Genomic DNA, 19,185 nt, shown 5'->3' with positions numbered 1-19,185 from the left:
AGCTAGTAAGTGTTAAGTGTTTGATCTGAGGCCAGATTTGAACTCAGGTCCTCCTGACTCAGGTCCTCAGGGCCGGTGCTCTATCCACTGTGCTACCTAGTTGCCCCCCAATTCTAATTTTTAAGGAATTGTTTTCTTCAGTGAGATTTTGTAACTCCTTTTCTATTTGGCCAATTCTGATTTTTAAGTTTTTTCTTCAATTGATTTTCGTACTTCTTTTTCCATTTGGCCAATTCTGCTTTTCAAGGCATTCTTCTCTTCACTGGATTTGTGTCTCTTTTGCCATTTGGTTTATTCTGTTTCTTAAAGTGTTATTTTCTTCAGCATTATTTGTGCCTCCTGTACCAAGCTACTGATTCTTTTTTCATGATTACATTGCATCATTCTCATTTTTCTTCCCAATTTTTCCTCTCCCTCTCTTAACTTGATTTTCAAAATCCTTTCTGAGCTCTTCCATGGCCTGGGGACAATTCACATTTTTCTCTGAGGCTTTGGATGTAGGAGTTTTGACTTGGTTGTCTTCTTCTGAGTTTGTGTTTTAAGTTTCCTTCTCACCATAGTAACTTTCTATAGACAGGATCTTTTTCTGCTAGTTGCTCACTTTCCAGCCTATTTCTTGAGGTAGGTGCTATGGGGTGCTATTCCCATTTTACAGTTAAGAAAATTGAGACAGATGGAGGTGAAGTCATATGTCCAGAGTTACACAGCTAGTAAGTGTCTAAGGCTGAATTTCAATTCAAGGCTCTATCTACTACACCAGATAGCTATACTCACATAGCGCTGCGAGAAGGACCTTCTCTTCATCAGATTGGAGGAAGGATGAAAGAATGGGATGTGATTTGCCCCCTCAGAAATCAAACAGGAGAATGAAACATCACTGGAAATGGCTTCTTTCTCAGTCAAGGATGTGCTCAAATCTTTGGCTGAGAAGGTTGGAGGAAGAGGAGGGCTCCTTATTCCCAGTTTCTCTCCTCTTTAGTTCCTCCTTCACATCAATGCCAAAATAACTTGCCAAAAGACACAGGTCTGACCATGTCAAAAATCCTTTGTTCAAAAATACCTGCCGCTTTTAGAATTACCTCAACTTGGTATTCAAGGAAGTTCACGATAACCTCAATCCAACTTCCCTATGTGACCCTATTTCAAATTACCCGTTGGTCCCAGAACATCATCCCCCACCTCTGGGAACTCAAACCAAAGCTGTTCCTTTGGCCTGGAATCTCCCCCCCCTCCCCCGCCCCGGGAAACCCCCTTCCTGGAAGGTATCCCGTAGGCTTCACCTTCTTCAAGAAGATCAGGTGGTCTTCTCTCCCTCCTCAAATTAACTTGGATTAACTGACAAAGGCTCAAAGACCATCTAGTTCAACATTCTCCCTCATTTTATAGAAAAGGAAACAACAGTTCCACAGAGGTTAGGTGATTTACCGGAGATCACGGGCACAATTCAAAGAATGCTCAAAGCAATGCTCTTTCCATAGCAGTAATGAACGAAAAGGCATTTATCATGTGTTTACTGTGTACCAGGAACTCAGTCAAGTACTGGGGATACAAGTAAACAAGACAGTCTCTGCCCTCAAGAAGTTAATATTCTAACAAGGCTGGCGGGACTGGTGGCTAGGGAGCATAGGGCAGAAAGAATAGCTGGTGGGGTAGGGGGGAGCAGGGACAGAGAGCGGGATGCAGAAGCAAGGCAGACCATGGCAAAAATCTACAAGGGGATTGGTAGCATGAGCCCAGGTCCAGCATGAGAGTACGTGGGAGCTTCAGATAGCAGCAGCATGGAGCTGTTTGAGGGCAGGTAGCACAGCTGCATTTTTATTCTTAGGGCCTAGCATAGAGCATTCCATATAACAAGCACTCAATAAATGTGGTGGTGTTTTTTGTTTGTTTTCTTTTCCCCCCTAAGGTAAATTTCTTGACTAGAATTGCATCAACTTGTAGTTCCCTAGGAATAATTCTGTTTAAGTGGAGACTAAAGATAACTCAAGTTACCCACCAATGTGTGTCTGCTAAAATTATCACCTAGGTTCTTCTCTGGCTAATGGAATATAACGGTTATTTCTTTTAAAAGTAATATTTAACCCTTAACAAAGAAAACAATTCTGTGTTAGTAATCACTCAGGCAGTTCATAAAGTCCCCTTTTGTGGCACTGCCATCTAGTGGCCACACCACCCTTTAGTATAACATATAGTATGCACTTTGATAGAAAAGTTGCTTTAAAAAATCCATTTTACAAGTAAACACCCTATTTTAACTGCAAATTTCAAAGCCCTCCAGAATTACAGAGTTAGACAGATGAAACCTTAGTAGCCATCTACTCTGAGATGTGAAAAAGCAACCACTACGACATATCTAACACATGGCTGACCACCCAATTTGATGAAGACCTTCAAGGAGGGGGAACCCAGCACTCACCAAGGCACTCCATTCCAGGTTTGAAAGGCTCTAATCATTAAGATTTTTACCCTCACATCAAGCCTCAATTAACCTCTCTGAAATTTCTACTGTGCATGGTCTTGTCCTCTGAGGCTCTACAGGACAAACCTAATCCCTCTTTCATACAACAGGGACACCTGAAGACAGTTTTTACCACCACCACCAAAGCCACCACCATTCCTCATCAGATAGTCTCATCTTTTCCACTTCCTGCAAAACTGAAATAATGGGGAGAAGAGGAAAAGTGCAAGTCTCACCAAAGAAACAAGAGATAACAATAGACTGGGAATGCAAACACTTAAGACTTGAAAGATCATCTACAAGAATAAAAGCAAAAACTAAGAACATTAAAAGAAAATACACTCACTACGGAAGCAAAACATGTGGATCTCAAAGACAGGAGGTGTAGGTTCAACCTAAGGACCATAGGCCTCCTAGAAGAACACAAAAGAACAAAAAATCTTAACATCACAATGAAGGATTCGTATTTGATCCTGGAGATGCCAAGGAGCCCCTGGAGTTTATAAAGGGAAAGGAAGGGTGACATGGTTAGACTTTTGTCTGAGGAAAATCACTTCCACTTAAGTGGAAGATAGACTAGAGTGCAAGAAGGTCAATCAGCAAGCTCCTAAAACAGTGCAATCATTCAATAAACATTTAGTGAGCACCTCCTACATGCCAGACATGATGTTAAGCCCTGGGGAGATACAAAAAGAGGCACAGGACAATCCCTGCCCTTAAGGATCTCACAATCTAATGGAGGAGACAAGAAGAAACAAATACGTCAAACTACATACAGAATAAACAAAACTTCAAAAAAGAGAGATAAACAAGGAAACTAAGAAACCACAGACAACAAATCAATATCAGTAATAACCTTACACGATCCAAATGCCTTAGCATCCAAATTCCTAAAGGAAACATTATCTGAGCTTCAGGAAGACACAGACAGTAACAAAATAACGTGACAAAGGAGACTTCGATATTCTTCTATCAGTTTTAGATAAATCTAACAGAAAGACAAAGAAAAGAGAAAATATGGAACTGAACAAATTGCCAGAGAAGCTAGAGTTAAAAGACTTATGGGACAGCAAAAGAATAATATTTCTCTGTTCCATATGGAACTTTTACAAAAACTGACCATATACCAGGGTATAGAAATACTGCAAACAAATGTAAAAAGATGGAAACATTCAATATATCCTCTGAAGACCATAATGGAATAAGAATAGAAATTGCTTCAGGAAGCACAAACAAAAGATTGAAATGGAGACTTAACAATGAAATCTTAAATGAGTGGAATAAAGAACAAATCAAAGCAACAATTAATAACTACGTAAAAGAATATGATAATGATGAAACAACATGCCAAAATTTCTGGGATGCACCTAAAGCAGAATCATGGGGGGAATTAAATCCTTACAATCATCTGCTCATAAAATACAGAAAGAGAAAATTAATAAACTGAACACGCATTTTTTAAAAATTAGAGAATCACAAATAAACAAACTTAAAATAAGAACAAAAGAGGAGATATTTAAAATTAGAAGATGAATAGAAAAACATAAAAATGATAAGTAAAACTAGAAGCTGGCTTTTTCAGAAAGACTAATGATAAACCCTCAGCTAATCTGATTAAAAACAGAGTAGAAAAATCAGATTAATAAAACAGCAAAGAGGAAAGGCAAAACTATAGAAAACGAAAAGAAATAAAAATAATTAGAAGATACTATGCACAATTATATTCTAACAAAACTGAGAACACAAAACAAATGGAGGAATATCATCAAAAATATAAAATACTCAAACAATCAGACGGACAGATAAAGACCTTAAATAACCCTACAACAGAAAAGGAAATAGATCAAGCTGTAAAGGAACTAATGGGGGGGAGGGGACAGAGAACAGGAGAGGGGCATGGAAGAAACACCATGGACCTGATGGATTTACAGGCAAATTCTATCAAACCTTTAAAGAACAATTAGTAGCGAGACTTCAGAAATTATTCTCAAAAATTGAGAAAAAAAAAGAACCCTACCAAAATCTTTTTATTAGACAAAAATAGTCCTACTAGCTAAATCAAGGAAAGAAAATTACAGACCAAGATCATTGATGAATATTGACTCAAAAATTTAAAACAAAATCCTATCAAACAGACTGCAGGAATTTATCCAAGAAATCATTCATTATAATCATGTAGCATTTATACCAGGGATGCAAGGATGATTCAACATTAGGAAAACAATCAATATAATTAATCATATTAAAACCCAAAACATCCAAGATACATGATCATCTCAACAGATGTAGCAAAAGTCTCTGACAAAGTGCATCACTCTTTTATGCTAAAACCCTACAAAGCATAGGTATAGATGGACCTTTTTTAAAGTATCATAAAAAAAAACCTATCTAAAACCAAAAGCAAACATTAATGGGGATATACTAGAATCTTTCTTTTTTTTTTTTTAGTATTTTATCTTTCCCCAGTTACATGTAAAAATAATTTTTAACATTTGTTTTTAAAACTTTGAGTTCCAAATTCTCTCCCTTCTTTCCTCTCCACCCCCTCTCATTGAGAAGGCAAGCAATATGTTATACATGTGTAGTCATGCAAAACACTTCCATAATAGTCATGTTGTGACTATTCCCCCCATCCTATCCTGCGCCATTTATTCTATTCTCTCTCTCCTTTCACCCTGTCCCTCCTCAAAAGTATTTTGCTTCTAACTACTCCCTCCCCCAATCTTCGCTCCTTTCTATCACCACCACCCCCCCATTCTCTTATCTCCTTCCTCTCCTACTTTCCTGTTGAGTAAGACAAATTTCTATACCTAATTGAAAGTGTATGTTATTCCCTCTTTGAGCCAATTTTCTTGCCTCTATTATGGGAGATAATTTACTCCATTTTAACTCTCCCTTTCTTGTTCTCCCAGTACATTCCACTCTCTCACCCCTTAATTTTATTTTTTAGATATCATCTCTTTATATTCAACTCACACCTGTGCCCTCTGTATATATACTACTTAACCTTCTTAAGCCCCATATGATTTCTCTTTCCTGTTTACCTTTTCATGCTTCTCTTGAGTCTTATATTTGAAAGTCAAATTTTCTACTCAGCTCTGGTCTTTTCACATGGAATGCTTGAAATTCCTCTATCTCATTGAATAGCCATTTTCCCCCCTCATGGATTATACTCAGTTTTGCTGGGTAGGTGACTCTAGATTATAATCCTAGTTCCTTTGCCCTGAGGAATATCATATTCCAAGTCCTCCAATCCTTTAATGCAGAAGCTGCTAAATCTTGTGGTATCCTGATTGTGGCTCCACAATACCTGAATTGTTTCTTTCAAGCTGCTTGCAATATCCTCTCCTTGACCTGGGAACTCTGGAATTTGGTTATAATATTCCTGGCCGTTTTCATTTAGGGATCTCTTTCAGAAGGTGATCGGTGGTTCTTTCACTTTCTATTTTACCCTCTGGTTCTAGAATATCAGGGCAGTTTTCCTTGATAATTTCTTGTAAGATGGTGTCTAGGCTCTTTTTTTGATCATGGCTGTCAGGTAGTCCAATCATTTTAAAATTATCTCTCTTGGATCTCTTTTCTAGGTCAGTTGTTTTTCCAATAAGATATTTCACATTGTCTTCTTTTTTTTTTTTATTCTTTTGGTTAGAATCTTCTTCAGTAAATACAGGAATGTAGCAAGGATGCCCACTATTATTTGATACAGTACTAGAAATATTAGCAATGACAGTAAAATATGAGAAAGGAATTAAAAGAATAAAGATAGACAAAGAGGAGATAAATTATTGCTGTTTGCTTATAATGTGATGGCTTACTTGGAAAACCCCAGAAAATCAGCAAAGATACTGAGACAATTAATAGCTTCAGCAAAGTTATCAGCTACAAAAATAAATTCTTAAAAAACAACAGCATTTCTATATGACAATTTAAAAAAGCAAGAAGCAAGAAGAGAAAGGGAAATGCCTTTCCAAATACCTACTAAATGCTTAAACACCTGGGGATCAGCCTCTCAAAGGACATAAAAGACTTATACAGATTCAATTACAAAGCAGTTGTAGAAAAACCACCAAAATAGCTGGAGGAATATTCAGTGCTCATGGATAAACCATGCCGACATAACAAAAATGACAATACTACCAACATTAATTCACACTCGTAATGCTATGCTAATCAAATTACCAAGAGGACAATTTAGAGAGTTTAACAAAATTCATTTGGAAAAACAGGTCTAGAATATCAAAGGAAATGATGAAAAGAAGTAAAGACTAATAGATCTCAAACTATATTATAAAGCAGCAGTCATCAAAACCATCTAGTACTGGATAAAGAACAGAAAGATAGATCAATGGAACAGAATAAACAAGGAAAATACGGAAACAATATAACTCAATAACCCAGTGTTTGACAAAGTGGAAGTTACCAGGGACAAAGTCTCAATTTGATTAAAAAAAAAAAACTGCTGGGAAAACTGGAAAGCAATCTTGCAGAAATGAGGCTTAGACTCCCACCTTATACCACTCTCCACAATATATTCTAAAGGAATACGTGACCTTAATATTAAAGATCACACTATAAAAAATGAGAAGTGAAATAGTTCACACACCTCTAGCAGCTAAGGGTGAGAGACAAGTGATGGAGGCCACTACAAAAGATGAAACAGATAACTCCGATTACTTGAAAAAGAAAAGCTTCTGTATAAGCATTATTAATGCATCTTTAAGAGGCCATTCTTTGCTTCATTTCTTATTAAGCCTTAATCACTGAATAAGTGTTGCTCCAGTAAAAAACTGAGACCTGTTAAGGACCTTAGCTTGAAAAAGCCAAAGTTCCCGCTGCATCTGGACCATCTCCAGTTGTCATGATCCATGTCTGGCCACTGGACCCAGATGGCTCCGGAGAAGAAAGTAAGGCTGGGTGACTTTGCACAGCCCTCCCTCACTTAAATCCAATGCACTTGCATGTCATGGTCCTCTTTTAGAACAAAGGACAAAAAACAGTAATTAATGCATCTAGGATAAGAAGGGAAGTGGTCAAATGGGGAAAAAAAAAATCTTTCTATCAAATTTCTCTGATACGGGTTTGTTATCCAAGACAAACAATTAATAAATATATATAAGACTAACAGTTACTCCCCAGTAGATAAATGGTCAAAGGATACAAACAAATAATTCTCAAAAGAAGAACTGCAAATATTTACAACCACATGGAAAAAATGCTCCAAATCACTAATAGAGAAATGCAAATCAAAACAACTCTGAGGTTTCATCTCATACCCTGCAAACTGGCAAAAATGACAGAAAATGCCAAAAGTCAACATTGGAGGGCTTGTGGGAAGACAGGCACACTAACACATTGTTGGTAGAACTGTGAAGAACAACCATTTTGGAAAGTAATTTGGAATTATGCAAATAAAGTGACTAAAATGTCTAGACCCTGTGAACCAGAGACTCCTTTACTGGGTTTACACCCCAAAAAAGCCATCAATAAGAAAAAATTTCTCACATAATGCAGAGAAGCCAGGAAAGATCTCTATGAACTGATGTAGTGTGAATGAAACAGAACTGAGAAAACAATAGACAATATAACTACAACAATGTAATTGGAAAGAACAATGCACACACCAAAAAACCCAAAGTCAATGAAGCAAAATTATAAAAAGATCAAGTGGGGTTCAAATGAAGAATTATGAGAACACACCTCCAACCTACCACTTGTTGAAGGAAGGAGGTCCCCAGGAGTTACATATGGCACATGTTTGTGAACTTTCTCAAATGTATAAATTAATTATTTTTTTTCCTTTCTTAAAAAAAAAATCATTTGTCATATGGGATCTCAGGGAGAGATACATGGGAAACTATGGGGATGTAAGAAAGAGAAATCATAAATTAAAAATTATTTTTCAAAAATGCCTTCTTTTCTGACAGCTAGGTGGCACAGTGAATAGCACCAGCCCTAGAGGCAGGGGAGCCTGAGTTCAAATCCAGCCTCAAACACTTACTAGCTACCAAATGACTCAAAAACAAAAAACCCCCCCCCAAAACATCTTTTCAAGATGAATTGACATGAGGAGGTGGCATAAGAGAATGTGAATACCAACATCAACCGTCATAGACCAAACACAACAGTCATGAGTAACTAATAGAATGAAAGACTATTTCAAAATGAGTGACATTTTGGAACAATTAGGAGCTAAATTAGTTTCTTTGAACATGAAAGATATGATATTCTCATGAAGTTTCAGCAAAAATCTGAAAAGGGCAGTTCCTAGGCTCTGATACCCAAATTTACTACTCCTTCTCTATCAGCTCTGGTGAATATATGAAAGAAGCAATGTTAGTGCGACAGTAATAAAGCACGGAAGAAAGATGAACATGCATTAAAACACTCTACCTTGATTGGTGAAATATGAGAGTGGGCAACAAATCCGTGCACATTTTCTATCTCTGAAAGATTTTTCTCTGAGACATGAACCAGTTCCGGACCTGTCACCTCACTGGTGATGTTTGGAGAACTGTGTTCTTGTGGAGGAGTATCTCCATCTTGATATCTATATTTCTGCAAAGTGAAAAAAGAGAAAGAAACCTTTGAAACATTGACAACTGGGGTGGGGGGGAGTCACTTAATTCAAATGCTGTTTTGAAATACCATTCAGAATGAACCGATGTGGACCTAAAAAGTCCTCTATGGAGTCCCAATGAAGTCAATAAGGAACAATGACTGCCCAGGTGTGGGGCAGCTGAGGTGCGTGCACCTGAATTCAGGCCTTCTGCGTCCACTGCACACACTCAATGCAAAGCACATTCCTTATGTCAGACAGCTACCCCACAGACAGACTTAACCTAGAGGTGTATCACCCACATGATCACAATGTCTATTCTAAGGAAGTGTTCTAATATTTTGAGATTTGGAGTAGGTATTGACTCAGTCTCCTATGAGCACGTCTTCCTGTTTTACATTTTCATCCATATAATAACAGGAGTCAGATAAAGTGGTCTCTAGTGCTGTACCCATAAAGGGATCTTACTATATTTTGGCACATGCAGTGGAGACACCCTGCTGAAAGAGGGCCTCTAGGCAATGTTTTTGCTTAACCAAACCAAGTGTGAACTTTATACTCAACAAATCAGAAGCAGCACGGCAGAGCATTCTATGTCCTACACACTTCAATCATCTGTGTATCTGCAAAGAGGCAGTGGTCTGATTTTCCATTTAATTCCACCAGCACTTAACTGTGTGCCTACTTACCGTGCCTTGTTTGGGGAACAAGACAAAAAGGTGACAGCCCCTGCCTCTAGGAAATTACAGTCTACCAGGCATATACATGAATCCATACAAGAGAAAACAAAATATATGCAAAATAATTTCAAAGGATTTAACAGCAACAACAGAATAACTGGGTTATGTTAATATTTATGAAACTGGCAATATATTAAGCTAATATCAATATGTTTAGACAGGAAAAAGTATGAGTCGTTTAGGTCAATAAGATAAATCTATTCCTGAAAAGTCTAAGGATTAATGAAGATGATGATAGGACGGGGCAGAGGTGAGCTGCCTGCATAAGAAGGGTATCTTTTCACCTTCCCCAAAGACCCAAATACCCACTCTCCTATCTCTGTCTTTCAAGAATGCCCTTGGTCCATTCAGGTGTCCTCCTTCCAGCTTTATCCAAAAATGACCTCAGGATAATAAGCTCCATTGGCTTTTATACAAAGCATTCTGTAAATGCTCTTGTATTTCTTCCCCACACTACTTCTGTCTTTTAGGAAACGTTATCATGGCAGCTAGGTAGCACAGTGGATAGAGCACCGGCCCTATAGTCAGGAGGACCTGAGTTCAAATGCAGCCTCAGACCAAACACTTGACACTTAGTAGCTGTGTGACCCTGGGCAAGTCACTTGACCCCAACTGCCTTAATAAAAAAAAAAAAGAGGAAGGGTTATCATTCTTGACAATGACTCCACTTTTTTCCATGCTTCAGGGAAAATAGCTTGTCTATCTTCTCAATTTGCTTCTTTCTTATTTAGTTTTGACCATGAGCTTTGCTTTAACACAGTGATGGGCCGACTACTTCTAAGACAGCTGCCAGGGAAGAACTCCAATGAAAGCAACCAGTTACCTCCTATGAGTGAAAATAGAATCAATTCCCTTTTTTTTTTTTAAATGTTGACATCATTTCCAGGATACCATTTTGCCAGAAATCCCTTCCTGGAGAAAATATTCTTGGTATCTAGGCACGAAGGCTTATTTCATTCATTCATGAAGAATTCTGAATTCACCTACTATATGCCAGTCAGACACAAAATCGCCCCTGCTTTCAAGATGATATTCTACTGGAGTGATGCAACATACATGAAGGTCATGAAAGAACCAATTGGATGATCATAGATCTAGGACTGGAAGCAACCTCAGGGCCCATCTAGTCTAAACCACTCATTTTACATATGAAGAAACTGAGGCCCACGGAAGTCAAAGTGGTGTGTATAATAAGCATCAGAGGTGGAATTAGAACTCAGGCCTTCTGACCCCAAAGTCAACGCTCTAACACTTCATCATCCTGCCTCCGTATCAATCAGCAAGTATTTAAATCTACTCTGTGCCAAGCACTACATGTTGGGCAATGGAATATGAAGACAAAAACCACAGACTGTTAAGTAGTCTCCATTCTATCAGGGAGAACAACATGTATACATGGAAGAGGAACAAATGAAGTATATACAAGTAAGTTAAAGGTCCATCAAACAGGTGGAACCAAGATGGTGAAGACCAGAAAGAAGTGCAGCAAAGGACCTAGAAAATGCACCAGAACGAATCCTAATAAAGAAATACAAGAAAAAAATCACAGTGAGTCATTTTTCCAGCCTAGAGTGGCATAAGGAAATAGACAGAGAGGGATTACCACTTGCAGAGAACTCTAGCAGAAAGAGGGGCTCTGCCCCAGGGCCGAGAACCCCACAGGACATGCCTAGGCTGGGGAACAATGAGAGCAGCACGTGCTAAGTGGCAGCTTTGTCACCTGCTACCCAGTTCTGGGTCACAGACACAGGCATAAAGAGGGCAGCAGCATCAAGGGTGGTCATTCTGGGTAGGGAGCCTACGTATTGAGAAGCAAGCAGTAGTAAGATGGCTCAGAACCTAGGAGCAGACTGGAGGAGCAGTCCCAGGTTCTCGCACAGTCTGAAGCCTTCAGAGGAACAGTCAAGGCAGGAATCCCAGACCCTCTGAACCAGCAGAGCTCCCCACAGGCTGAGAGTGGCTGATCGAGCAACAGGTTCTGCCCAGACCACAGTTTAAGAAGCGCGACTGGAGACTCAAAAGCCTGAGCTGTGCCTGAGATCCTGGAACAGCACAGCACTTAACACCCCAAGAAAGCAGAAGCAGGATGAAACTAGACCTCCCCTGTCCAGCCTTAATGTCAAGTCTCAAGTCGGGAAAAGGCTGGAAGAATAAGCAACCCTTTAAAAGGGGAAGCCCGCCATCAAAAGACATTAGGGTAACAGGGATGGCCAAGACAAATACAGAAGAGAATGACCTCAAAATATCTACAAGCAAAGTCTCAAAGGAAAAAACAGCTTTGAATCCTGGAAAAAATGAAACAAGAGTCTCTAAAAAAATTTTAATGTTTTTTTTTTCATAAATGAAATGAAGAATGCTTGAAAAAATGGAAGAAGAAATGTGAGCTACAGAAAAAAGAAGTGGAAAACAAATTAACATGTTGGCATGAGAGGTGCGAAACCTGGCCCAAGGAACTCCCTGCAAATTAGAATGGACCAAGCAGAAGTCAGTGAGTTCATGAGGAGTCATTATTAACAAGAAATATTAAGACAACGTCAAAAGGTTGAAAAATAAGTAGAAGACAATGTAAGATACCTCACAGCAAAAAGAACTGACATGAAAACAGATGGAGGAGAAAACAATGTATAAGAAACTAGACATCATATTTCAAAACATCTTAAAAGAAAACTTCCCAGATCTCTTAGTGGGCAAAGTGGAAACAGAAAGAATCTCCCAGTCATCTCAAACAAATCCCAAAATGAAAACTCCTAGGATCAACACAGCCAAAATCCAGAGTTTCCAGGTTAAAGAAAAAATACTACAAGCAGCAAGAAAGAAAGAATTTAAGTACCCACCATGAGTATTACAGATAATCTAGCAGCCAACACTATGAAGTAACAGAGAGCTTGGAATATGATATTTCAGAAGGCAAAAGGACATAGGCTTAAAGCCAAGAACAAGGTACCCGGAAAAATTGAGTATTATGCTACTGGGGGTGGAGAAAGGAGAGGAATGGACCTTTAATGACAGGAAGACTTCCAAGCATTCTGGATGAAAAGACCAGTGCTGTGGAGAAACTGTGAAATACAAAAACAAGAGTGAAGAGGACCATTAAAAGGTCAACATGAATAAATAATGATACAGGACCAACAAAGACAAACTGCTTACATTCCAATATGGGGAGATAAGACGTCTCCTCTGATCCCCATCATCATCAGGCTTCAGAGAGGGAGTCTAATTAGGCCTGAGAGGTTTGGTTGTGTCTTGATGAACTTAAGAAAAGAATGTAAAGAGAGGAGGAGAACAACACCAGGAAGCGCAGGAGGCGTTGGCAATGGTTATGGGGAAATGATCTCACATAACTGGGATGCAAAAGTAGACATCCATACAAACGAGGAGCATGGGGTAGGGGGAGAAGCTGGCATTTGAACCTCACTCCCATCTGAATAAGCCAAAGATTTAAGAATACATACATACACACATACTTACATGCATGCATGCATACACACACACACACACACACACACGTCCAGAAATACATTTCACTCAACAGGAAAGAGGAGGAGAGGGAAGGGGGAATTAGAGAGAGGGTAGATTAAAGAACGGATTGGTCCTAATCAAAACAAATTCTAAGGACGTACAGAAATATTTATAGCTCTTCTGGAGGTGGCAAAGAAACGGAATCTGAAGGAGTACCCATAAACTAGGGAATGGATGAACAAGTGATGGTAGATAAATGGGATGCCATACTTACTGTGCTGATCTCTTTTCAGCATAATGACCAACCAGGATCCCAGGACTAATGAGGAAAGCTATTCTCCAACTCCTGATAGAAGGTGAAAGATGCAGATCACAGAGAGACAGATATTGTTTGAGTACAGAGGCAATGTGAAAATGTGTTGACTAAATGTGTTGTATTTCTTGTATTCTCAAAGGAGTGGTTGGGGTAGGAGGGAGAAAACATGGATTTTTGCTGATTTAAAAATAATAAAAGTTTTTAAAATACACCAAATGAATACAAAGTGATATGACGATAAGAGAGAACTTGAAAACCATTTTTCCAATATTTTTCACCAATTCTAGTCACCCTTGCTCACCACTTTTGCACTGATGTCACCAAGTCTTAAAGTAAATCAGGATTTGATTTTAAAGATTTTCTTGAGTTCTTCAGAGATATTTCTCTGCCCCCTTAACTTTGGGAATAGCTATTGGCCCAGAAACTACAATGATTTTCATCCTGGTCTTCCTGAAAACGCTTCCCATGAGCATTCTGAAGCAAAGCAGCCAGCCATTTCATGAAATGATGTTTCTTTGTGACTTTGAGGGGGGGAACGGGACGGACAAGACTTCAACAAGGACAATCTGGGAGCCCTCCTCAGCTGCAATGTGCTTTTTTCTGGTGGTTCCATTGATAGCTCAAGTGTACAGACGGATACAATTCACTTCCTCCAGGAGTTCACATTCTACCCATCTGTCAATGGAGATCTCATATCTGACATGCCAAAAGGCAAGTCCAGTTTGACAGAAATTCTTAGCGATCTCTTTCCCAGAGCCATTTTACCTTTGTTGTTGAAGGTACTTGGCTGGGCTTTATCCAAGTCCGCAGCCTGGATGGGCTTCAATGCCTTCCCAGCACATTCAAAAGGGCTATAGTGTGAACTTCCCTGGCAAAGCCTTCCAGAGCCCAGACTCAGCGCTACCCCACAATGAGGCTGTACCAAAATAGTATATGATGTGACATCATTCCATTTCATGCTGTGTTTAACATTCTGCAAGACTGTTAGCTCTGTAGAAACAATTGGAAGATTTTTTTTTAATCAACATTTTGTTTTGAATCATGATTATTAGGCCCATTGAAAGTGTTTTAAATATTCAAGTGACTAAGGGCAGAACAAATAACTATGATGTTATGAACACAAATGAAAAACTCCTTATATGAAATGAAGGGAGGGCAGAGGTAGGATTACATCTGAATTCTTGGGATCGGTTGTGGATTAGCTATCTCCCAAATTTAAAATAAACTCCTAGTTCTCTGGAAAGGTACCAGGACAAAATTCCAAACTAACTGAGGTCAGTATTAGTTCTTCCTAACCTGTGACAACCAGAATCAAACCCAACATGACCATTATGGTGGAATGACCAAGGCAAAGCACTGTATGACTGAGCCCTCCCACTTTCTGGACAAAAGGCTTTGCTTTTTTCCTCTACAGTCCCAGCACCTAGCTGCACAATCCACACAGAGCAGGCATTTAATAAATACTTATGAACTCCACCAAAACCCTCTCAGATCTTTCTCAGTTGAAATGAAGTCCAGTCAATATTTCTATCTTTTATTTGTGAAACTGATTTTTGAAACGCTTCATATTTATCCCTATAAAATTCATCCTAACATCATAACAGATGTTTCTGCTTGTAGAGATGTTAGGAGCCAGATGGTCGGTGAAAAACATCAGCATCACTACAATTAACATTTATATAGCACCTACTGTATGACAGGCCCTATACTAAGTGCTTTACAATTATTATCTCATTTGATCCTCAAAACAATTCTGGAAGGTTATTATTCCCACTTTACAGATGTGGAAAATGAGGCAAATGGCGATGAAGTGGCTTGCCCAGGGCCACACAACTAGGAAGTATGCAAGGCTGAGTGTCTGAACGCCAGCCTTCCTAACGTCAGGCCCGAGTCCTGTGTCCTGTGGCGTTCCCTACGCGCCAGCTACCCCCTCACTCACATCTCAGTCATCTGAACATTGGAAAACCATAAGATTTAAAACATCTGTGCAACTGATTCAAATGAGGAGCCAAGTGACTGACAGCAGAAGAGGGTTTGACATTTCTTGAAGGCAATCCAATTTCCCTTTCATTTTTGGTTTAACTCTAGACCCAGTTTATAAGCTGCTCTCCTCTATTCTCAGCCGCCACATGCAATGTTGCCAAGTGTTGTCTAATTCTGACCCTGATGCAGACTTTCTTCACCTCACACCTGGACTGCTGTGATAGCTGCTAGGAGGACTACTTTCTCAAGTCTCTCCCCACTCCAAACCATCCTCCACTCAGCCACTAACGTGATTTTCCTGCAGTACAAGTCTCACCTTGTCACCTCCCCACTCAATAAACTCAGGGGCTCTCTATCATGTCTAGGATCAAATACAAAACCCCATTTGGCATTCAAAGCCCTTCCTAAGCTACCCTCTCCTCACTTTCCTGTCTTCTCCCTCCTGACTCCCCGACACATGCTCTTCAGTCCAGTGACCCTGACCTCCTGGCTGCTCCTCACATAAGACTCCCCATCTCTCGGCTCTAGATATTTTCTCTGGCTTGTCCCCCATGCCTGGAACGTTCTCCTTCATCTCCACTTCCCTGGCTTCCTTCAAGGCCCAGTTAAAATCTCACCTTCCACAAGAAGTATGTCTTGGTCTCCCCCTTAATCTCTCTTGATTATACCCAATTTATCCTCTGTTGTGGCAGGTGGGGGGGGGGTGGTCTGTCTTGTTTGCATAGCATTGTTTAAACATTGTCTTCCCATACGACTGTAAGCTCCTTGAAAGCAGGGACTGTCACCTTCCTTTGTAACCCTAGCACTTAGAACAATGCCTGGCACATAGCAAAGACTTCACTAACCGTTAATGGGTCAAGACAAAACAAAAGCGAGAACTAAGTCCTGAGAGTCAGAAGTGGAAACAAGGGAAGAATGAAGAAATTAACACGGCTGGCTGGTGCACTCTGCTTAAACTGAACGTTCAGACCTCTATGAAAAGCCATCTTTACATATGTTTGCTGTGGACAGGGGGAAGGGAAGGAGGCAGGAAGGAGGCCATGTAAACTTGTGGAGGGAGGGGACTGGCATAGGATTCAAGGACACATGGGGGCCAGGGACACAGAAGTAAAAGCAGGAGGAGGAACACGCAGGGCCTAGGGCCGGCCGTGTGGGGAGTAACTAGCAGGGGGCAGTCACAAACATAGACAGGATAGAATCAGTGACATGCAGAAGATGGGGGGTGCAGAGACAGACAAACAGGACTCGAGTGTGGATGCGGAGGACAGACTCACAGGAGCAGAACATGCAAGCAGGAGGAGTTAGGCAAAGGCCTCTGGGCTGGAGGTGTCAAGCTAAGCCCCTGAGCAGACTGTGCCAGTCCCTCCACGTGGCTGTTCTGCTTTCACATGGAATGGTGGGAGGCCACGGTGAGCCAAGCAGAAGGGCAGGAACACAGAGAGAAAGAGCACAGTACTATACAGTAAATTTAACATAGGTATTTTTTGGGGAATGCGTATTTCTTTCAGAATTCTTTATGTAAAGTTGAATTTGTGTAATGAAATTTACACAATGGGGGAACTGATTGTACATTTTGCGTTTAAACCATTCAAAACCATGATTCTGCTGGGTCTCATCCAAGATTCACTGAGCCCCAGGTGCCTCCTTGCTCTTCAACATCCAACTAACCCCATGGCCTTCTCAATCCGGAACATCCCTCCGCAAGGCCCACCTCCTTCCATTGGTGAATGCCTCCTGCGGCCAAGTCAGCTTTCCTTCCCTCCTAATTTCTGGACTTCAACGAAGTAGCTTGGAGATGGCCTGAAGACGGCCAGTAAGTGGCATGCTGAGTAAGATAGGATGAAAATTCACCAATCAGAACCTGACTCCCAGGTTCAGGAATTCTCATTTCCAGTAGAAGTATCTAGAAGATGCCAGATACAGAAAGGATGGCCTGGACATAGCAAGGAGAAGAAAAACAAACACAGCGTGACAAGCAGAGACTTTAGAAGAACTTACACAAGAATTGGATTGAAACGAGGCAGAACTGCACAAAGCGGTCAGTCTCACTCTCTCCTCCGGAGCCATCAGAATCCAGCGATGGTCCAGAATACAGTGGGTGACCTTGGCATTTTCCATGTCTGACCAACCTCGAAGCACTCCACAGCACCTGATCCAGTCACCTTCATGGCCCACTGGAACACACTGTTCATATCTGCCCATTCTAGCAGGGAAAAGTCTTCCCATGTTTGGAGTAGACATTCCTCTAACTCAGCAATGGGTCTGAGGCCCATTGGTTACCCTCAACCTGGTTTAGTCTGTCGATTTTAGTAGGGCGTGGCTGCTGCACATGCTACAGTTTCTTGGAGTCACAAATGAGAGTTGAGTGTTAGGTGGACATCAGAGGTGGAGAGGTCCTTGCACACCCCATCTGTTTGCCTTAATCCACTGGAGAAGGAAATAGCAAATCGCTCCAGTATCTTTGCCCAGAAGACCCCATCCAGTAGAAGGACAGACTGAACAACCACCAAAAATAGCATTTTAAGGTGTGCAGAATGCTTCACAAACCAACCCTGGGAGGTAAATGCTTTTCCTATTCCCATTTTGAAGTCTGAATTGAGGCAGACAAAGGTTAAGTGACTTGCTCAGGGTCACACTGCTAGTCAGGATCTGAGGAAAGGTTTGAACTCAGATCTTCCTGACTCCAGATCCAACTAGGAAGATTCCCATGGAGTAAAATTCTACCAATGAAGTCAGTCAAGGAGGTATGGAAGAATGAAATTACAAAGAGAAACAATTATGATGAGGAAAGTTTTAAAAAGGGGCGGGGAGAGGGGAGGAGATTGCTGCAGACACATGAGGACACACAAGAGATTCACCAAATAGATTTTTCTTTTAATTGGAAGGGTCCCCAGAAATAAGGAAGTTACTGTGTTCTGCCTGAGTCAGACCACATCTATTGTCCCAGGTCAAGTACGTGAGTATCTCTTATTAATTATAATTAGCAAGTTTCTTTCAAAGGAGTGAGCATGTTTCTTAAAAAGTTCAATACTTAAAACCTTACAAAGTCATATTCAGAAGGACACTATCTCTAAAACCCTCCATTTCCAAAAGAAACCATAAAATAATCTACAAAAAGACGCCTGTGTCTAATGTGCTTAACACCAGTACAGCTGCAAACGTTGTTAAAAAAAAAAAAGGGGGGGGGCAAGTGGAATTTTTGTAACACTAAACCATTAAAATAGGAAAATTTCAGCGCTGTTTCCTTCCATCTCAGCACGCCTCTGCCGGCTCTCCAGAGCCCAAATCCTCCCACTCTGCCTCACTGGGCAGCAGGATCTGTCTGCTCAGTTGGGTTACTTCAGGATGTGACCTGAGGAGTTTTTTCATCAGAAACGGCCTGGGTTCTTACTCTATTGGTGGTTACATAACTTCCCAGAGATCTTCCTTTGGAAACAATAGTGAGCTTTAAGGGTGACTGACAACTAAAACTTGTGAGCATTTAACAGAGCTGGGCCACGGAGTTCAAATCTATTTCATTTTATTAAGTGGGGAAAAAAATAAACCGGCTTTTTATACTTTTTGGTAAGAAAGAGAAAAGGAACAAGGCTTGCTTTAAAGAAATTCACTATAAAAATCAAGACTGAGACCAAAATTAGAGACACTGTCACATACCTAACAAAAGAATTCAAAA

At 40.3% G+C, this 19,185-nt stretch overlaps 1 protein-coding gene across 10 annotated transcripts in view; it reads right to left on the bottom strand.

Moving 5' to 3' along the window:
• The window catches only part of DLG1 (discs large MAGUK scaffold protein 1), a 228,090-nt gene that overhangs the window by 126,643 nt on the left and 82,262 nt on the right, over positions 1 to 19,185 (bottom strand). For all 10 annotated transcript variants that reach the window (XM_027848791.1, XM_027848793.1, XM_027848795.1 and 7 more), the window contains exon 4: positions 8,849 to 9,013. In XM_027848791.1, the coding sequence (XP_027704592.1) occupies positions 8,849 to 9,013 (165 nt within the window). The remainder of the gene's footprint in view (positions 1 to 8,848; positions 9,014 to 19,185) is intronic.

The sequence above is a fragment of the Vombatus ursinus genome, unplaced genomic scaffold (genome assembly GCF_900497805.2).
Source record: "Vombatus ursinus unplaced genomic scaffold, bare-nosed wombat genome assembly UNPS02006874.1, whole genome shotgun sequence".
Taxonomy (NCBI): Eukaryota; Metazoa; Chordata; class Mammalia; order Diprotodontia; family Vombatidae; genus Vombatus; species Vombatus ursinus.
This window is presented reverse-complemented; position numbering and strand designations above follow the sequence as displayed.